The 6,940-nt window shown below is 39.8% G+C and overlaps 1 protein-coding gene and 1 pseudogene across 1 annotated transcript in view; both read right to left on the bottom strand.

Moving 5' to 3' along the window:
• The window catches only part of LOC106010970, a 3,427-nt pseudogene extending 641 nt beyond the window's left edge, over positions 1–2,786 (bottom strand).
• Positions 2,787–2,917: 131 nt separating this feature from the next.
• Positions 2,918–6,940, bottom strand: part of LOC101861488 — a 13,007-nt gene continuing 8,984 nt past the window's right edge. The window contains exons 5-6 of the mRNA XM_035973619.1: positions 4,192–4,260; positions 2,918–3,078 (exon numbers count right to left, since the gene is read on the bottom strand). Coding sequence (XP_035829512.1) covers positions 3,017–3,078; positions 4,192–4,260 — 131 coding nt within the window. The 3' untranslated portion in view covers positions 2,918–3,016. The remainder of the gene's footprint in view (positions 3,079–4,191; positions 4,261–6,940) is intronic.

Raw genomic sequence — 6,940 nt, 5'->3', positions numbered from 1 at the left:
CATTTTGTGAAATCTTCACTTCAGAATACCCAGTTGGTAGCAAAGTCTTTAAATGTTCAAACAGTACTTTCCTGCTTTTTGCAGGTTTCCTTATGTCTCGAAGAAAATGCGTTTGCTTAGCTGGTGTCACTTACCTTTGTATAACAGATATTGAAGTCGGCACGGCAACCATGATCCACCCACACTGTGGAGTTCTCATTGTAGAAGCCGAAGGATTTATCCAGATCGCAACTGGCGGCCGACTGCCGATCTTCAACAGTCATGTTAAGGAACCATGCGGCCCCCGCCACCTTCTTCTCGCGTACTTGTACTTCCAACTTTCTACCCTGAGTACTTGGCACTCGGTCGGCCTCACTAAGGAGTAAAAGAGCGAGGCGATAAATAGAAAAATAACCCTCCAAAACGGGCATTTTCTGAAAAGATGTAAACATTTCATAAAGAGATACGGTTCAGTCAAGGTTCTCTCACCCAGGAAGCATGTAGAAAACGCTGTGAAAGTGAAAATGAGCATTTGAAGGAACAATAACATTTTAATAGTCGGTACATTACATTTTGATTTTAGATATAAATCAATGATCTTACCTGGAAGATGTGAGTAGTTGGTAGGGGCTCTGGTGGGACTGGCTCCTACTCCTATACTAACAAACATGTCTTTATACCAGCTTTGTCTTTTTAGTGGTTGTTACTCTCGTAATCGTAACACTTAATCTTTGAGACGTGCGACGTCGTGTTGCAAGTGCGGAAAACTAACCTAGGAGGTAGCAAACGTTGAAGTCAGCACGACAGCCATGATCCACCCACAGGGTGGCTTTCTGGTAGCCGAAACATTCACCCAGGGTACATGCAGCCGCGGACTGCCGATCTACGACCGTCATGTTGAGGACATACGAAGCATCTTGCACTCTCCTCTCGGCGTACTTGTAGCTCCAACTTTCCACCCTGATTACACCGCACACAGCCTGGTCCGCTGGCGAGTTAGAAATATGGCAAAGAAAGAAAGCAATAATAAAACTCGATACATTTCTGAAGCATCAAAGATAATACACTTAGCGTCAATAAAAACCAGACACATTTCAATTGCGTGTTTCATGAAAAGTTGAAAACCCATTGAGCTGAAATTTTCCACACGTGATTGTGAACACTTGACGCTCCTGATCAGCCTGCATTTATGATCAGGTGCCCAGTTAATAAAGCTCAGGTCTTGTTTTGTTAAAAACCGTGTTTTGTCATTTTTCTCGAACGTTTTTGGTTTTTTAATTTTATTTTAGGGGTTTAACACATCTTTTATCTGTAGCCAAGAATAAAACGTTAAAAGTTTCATTTCAAAACATCTAAATCTAAAGATACAGCATGCCGCGTTTAACGAACGAAGAGCGCAATCAGGCAGTTGGTATGCTGAGGGCCAATACCCCAGTAGCGAATGTTGCAAGGACCTTCAATGTGACAAGAGACACGATATATCGACTAATGAATCGTTTGCAGACGTCTGGATCCTTGCAGGATGGTCCCCGGACGGGTCGTCCTAGAGCTACAACACCAGCCCATGACCGGTACATTCGGGTCTTGCACCTACGAGATCGCTTCCGGCCTGCCACCAAGACAGCCAGGGAGTGGAAGGGACGGAGAACCATAAGTGCGCCGACGCCTTAGACCTCAGCCGGTCACCTTGGATCAGCTACATACAGCACTTACAAACATATGTTGAAAGTGTCTGGTTTCTTTTGACGCCAAGTATATTTTCTCAATCGGAGTTATTCATGTGACCCTGAGAAAGAAAAGCAAATAGCTTTTTCGTGAAGGAACAAACATTGGGCACTTTATACTTTTGCTGCACCCCCCCCCCCCCCCCCAACCCCACTCTTGAGTGGGCGATCGTTATTTACCTTGCTCCGTACACATCGCCAGTAGACTTGTCCATGGCGATTGTAGCCGCATTTATAGCTGGAACATTGGTGCCAAGTCAGAGCCATCCATCCATGGTATAATATAGCATTTTCTCAGTGCGTTATGCTAACTGTGTCTTCGGGGCAGTGCAGAAGTTACTGAATAATAGTGGACCTAGCACTTGACGGATTTCCTTTGCTAAACATTGACGAGTTTCCTGCCACCTTGTTCTAAATAGCAGATATTGGCAGCTCAACAATAAAGTCGGTGTATGCAACGTATACACTGAAGTTGAAATTGTAAATACGCATGCAAATTTTTGGGCATGTAGAGTTATTGGTATCATCTTAAAGCTTATTCACTTGTCTTTATTTGGATGAAAAAAATATCTTGAATGAAAGTCGAGATATTTGGGAATGAAGGAGATGGGGGTCACCCATTTTCAGAGGTAAAGTTAGTGAGAAATGGCCACCAAAGTTTAGTTATTTCCTGAGCTTAAGAGTCCGTGGTAACTGAAAATTTACATTTGAGCCTTTAATAGACATTGTTCCGAAAAAATCCACACTGATATGAGTTCTTTAATGGACATGAAAGGTGTTGAGCCAAAAAGCAAAACTTTGATTATTTTGACGAGAGCCTGATTCCACCACGCTGCCTCACAAATAGTTTTTACCATATTTTGAAAGATTCTATAAATGTCTGTTCTTGGCATCTACATGACAAAATTGAGTAGATAGTGCCGTAAAACACCTACTCGATTAATCAACACTAAAAGAACTTACTGCACGTAAAAGTTCTAGTTTTCCCAAAACTACTCACGGCTTGCTTGTGCCGCAGCCAAGACGGAGAAGAGGACGAGGACTACAGCGGCGTTCATCTTGTCTTGCGTGAGGACTTTTTGGTGCAGCGTCAGAGATCTGCTCTTGTGGCGAACTGAAACTGCTCATGGTTTATATTCGAAAAGTGGTCATCCGGTGTTGACACACTTTTTCATCAGAAAATGGAAAGTGGTATTTTTGACACATACATTCTCAACCTGTGAAAGTTTTCGTTGAAAGTGTTTTGCGCCTTTCTCGACACAGTCTGAATCTCTTTGGAAGTGCGCCGTTTCCACAATGTCTGTTATGGCCAATCATGAGTATGTAGGGTACGCCGCGGTAGGGACACGGGGGTACTCAGCAGAAAATCTCCATCCTGTTGGAAATAAACTCCCGTTTTTCATCAAAGAACCCACCCACCACCCCACGTTTGCTATGCAGCAAAAGTAAAGGTTGCAGAGAAACAAAACAAAAAGAACAGAAGATATCACACTACATTATTTTATAGAGTTAGCATCCGAAAGTAGAACCTGATAGCTTGAAATGAAGCTAGTATAATTCACATTTTGCTTATAACTGAAAGAATAATATGGGAATTGAACTCAGTTCTTCAGCATGCGTCGACAAGGCGCTTAATTTCTACTTTACAGATGCTAGTAGTTGCAATGCCATTGATTTGACAATTGCAAAAACTCTAGACACGAGATAAATGTGACTAAAGCCACTCCCTCTCGGTGTCTGCCTGTTAAGTACACGTTAGATCAAATTTGTTGTGGCTAAAAACAAAGCTCATCACCGTGAATCCTTTTTTTTTTTTTTTAAAGAAAATCCCCATGCTTTTTGGAGGCTGGAATACACAAACACGTTATTTTTAAAAGGAAAAAACGCTATTTTCAAAATTTTCAGCTCTGTAATGTCAACAAACAAGATTATAAAAATATATGTGTGTGACTCTGAGAAAACCCTTCACAAGGTGCAAAATTTCAATATGACCTTTTTTGCATATTTTAAAAGACACATCTTTTAAGAGCATTTTGCACTTTATTTGAAAGCAATTGGAGCATTCTGTGAAAAGTTATGGCATTTTAAAGCGAACAGGAGTTCGAGTGTCAAATTTTGAGAAAACAGGTTTTAAAGTTTTGCTTACTTTGGGAACACATTTTCCATGATGACAATGCATAGAAGCACATAATGCTGATACCACAGCATAGAGGTGCCATTTGTGGACAGTTTGCTTTTTATTTTAGTGAAATACCTCTCTTCTATGTGAAGTTATGACTATTTTTATGTTACAACAGTAAATCATTGAATTACGTAAAAATGCGTCAAAAAAATATTATGCTCCTCTCGTGTCATACCAGCAAAAGACAAACGCAGGTCGTCAAAAGCAGTTGATTCGAACTGGCTGTTGCAAGGCAGGCCATCATTGAGCTTGCAGAAGCACTTCAGGCCCTTCAACTTCGCAAAACTGTCTGCTCCACACACTTACCTTCTGGCACCACAAAGGCTGTCACTGTCACGTTCTCTATGAAGGTCACCCCTAAGGCATCATCCTCGTCTGTAGATACAGAAATTAAAAGAGAGCGATTTAAAGGTGTGCAGCTTGCATAATGAAATTTATAGTGTTGTACACCACTGTATTTAAATGACCACTATTAGTTCAAACAAACCAGTGATTAATGATCACCAATTGAGAATAATTTGCTCCGTGATCCCTTTACAGTTGACAGGTTGCAACAAGAAGCCAGAATTTTTGTCCATCATTCTGTCACCTCTTGTTTTCGTTTTGCATCGCTGTATTTTTATATGGGCCTACTCAGTTTAAGAAATTCACTTTCATGTGACGACAAGTTTGTGACAGATCATCACTGCGATAGTGCAGCATCTCTCTTTTCTTGGTTCTTTTCAAGTCAAATAATTAAAGAGTATGTATTCAGAATAGATATGAGCTTTTGCCAAAAGGTGGGGGTGTTTGCATGAGGACTTTTTTAATCAACCACTACTCGTGGTAAAATATGTTTTCTTCTGAAAACTTTATGCATATGGCAAGGAAATAAGTTGGTCAAGCTGCATGAGCAAGTACATTGATGTGTGCATCTTATATTTCTTCATAGAAAGATAATAGTACAAAAAATAGGGCATTTTTTACTCATCCTGAGTGCTCACGTAATTGTATGTTAAATACAGAATATTGTTAATCTTAAACTATCAAACAGTAGAGCATTCAAACATTGAAAATAGTTTTTATACACCATCATAGCAGCGTGTGTCCATTAAAAGGGTTTTATGTTTTTATATTAATGATGTTATTGCTGAGTAAAATTTATAAGTTTGTTCATAACTCGTGTCATAATTACATCATCAGACTTTCCAAGGTCTAATCCCTAATCGTTAAACATATCATCCCGGGGAATGACCGGTATTAAACATTGGTTTGACATTGATCCATCAGAAGGGTAATTTTCCGCTCCATCGCATGGTTTTGCTTAAATATGACTTTGATTGAGATAATCCAGGTTTGTCATAATGATGTTATGAACAAACACTTTATGATATTTCTGCAAAATATCATGTGAGGGACTTCCCACTGTTTCACAACATCCTTTTACATGGTGGAATGAACATGGAAGAGTAGCGTGCTGATGACTCAAAAGAGAAGCGAAGAAGAGGCAAAAGTATGCTTGTCATAATGGATTGTCATCATGTTATGAACGCGACATTGTGTCATAATGGTTATGAACGAAACCTTATTCCATGTAATTTACAGTTGTTTTGGGATGTATTTTTAATTTTAACCCAACCTGAGGATGTTATTAGACCTTGCTTACATTCTGATATTTTGATTTTTATCATAAGTGTATGGGTATGTATTTTCATCAGTATTCTTCTTTTGTAGTAATTGTTATGAACGAATTACATACTGTACTCTGAGGGCTTTCCAGAGTTGATAAACATGTACACAGATACATATTATGAGGAAACTTTCATTTAATATAAAATTTTTAAGTAAAGGACAGGTCAAAATATTAATTTTTAGGTCAAAACTGAAGTTTGTCATAATAGTTTCCGATGACAACCCACCATCGGTGCGATGATGGATACCGACTTACCATCGGTTTCCGATGACAACCCACCATCGGCACGATGATGGATACCGACTTACCATCGGTTTCCGATGACAACCCACCATCGGTGCGATGATGGATATCGACTTACCATCGGTTTCCGATGACAACCCACCATCGGTGCGATGATGGATATCGACACATCATCGGAAACCGACGACAACCCACCATCAGGACGATGTCGGGTTCCCACACACCATCGGAAACCGATGATCACCCAACATTAGAACGATGTCGGATAAATGTGTCTTTCCGATGGTCAGCCGATAGCACCGCTGTCACACCATAGCCTTTACTTTGTCCATGCTCCCATCCCTATTTTATCTTAGTCGTTTGATCCTAAAAATAATTCCCTCAATCAAAAGTTGAATCCATATGTCTATTTCAAGATGTTCTTATAAAATCAACACCAAGGTGTATATATATAATATATATTATGTTAGTACAATTTCCCCAAACCTAGACCATGAGTCCATTAACAGTAAGACATGAGACTGCAGCCGTGGGTAAACAAGCTCAGCTGTGTGGGGGGCTTAGTTTTGGAATAGAGGTTTTACAGCGCTCGCAACTGCATAAGGTCATATGAGCGCCAGAAGTCGTGTGTGGCTCTTAGAAAACCCTTCACTAGGTAGGTGCAAAATTTCAAAATGACCTTTTTTGCATATATTTTAAAAGACACATCTTTTCCGAGCATTTTGCACTTTATTTGAAAGCAATTGGAGCATTCTGTGAAAAGTTATGGCATTTTAAAGCGAACAGGAGTTCGAGTGTCAAATTTTGAGAAAACAGGTTTTAAAGTTTTGCTTACTTTGGGAACACATTTTCCATGATGACAATGCATAGAAGCACATAATGCTGATACCACAGCATAGAGGTGCCATTTGTGGACAGTTTGCTTTTTATTTTAGTGAAATACCTCTCTTCTATGTGAAGTTATGACTATTTTTATGTTACAACAGTAAATCATTGAATTACGTAAAAATGCGTCAAAAAAATATTATGCTCCTCTCGTGTCATACCAGCAAAAGACAAACGCAGGTCGTCAAAAGCAGTTGATTCGAACTGGCTGTTGCAAGGCAGGCCATCATTGATTGATTGATTGATTGGGTAGAT

Source organism: Aplysia californica, unplaced genomic scaffold, assembly GCF_000002075.1.
Source record: "Aplysia californica isolate F4 #8 unplaced genomic scaffold, AplCal3.0 scaffold01536, whole genome shotgun sequence".
NCBI classification, from domain to species: domain Eukaryota; kingdom Metazoa; phylum Mollusca; class Gastropoda; order Aplysiida; family Aplysiidae; genus Aplysia; species Aplysia californica.
The sequence above is the reverse complement of the archived record's forward strand: the minus strand, read 5'-3'. Positions and strand labels throughout refer to the sequence as shown.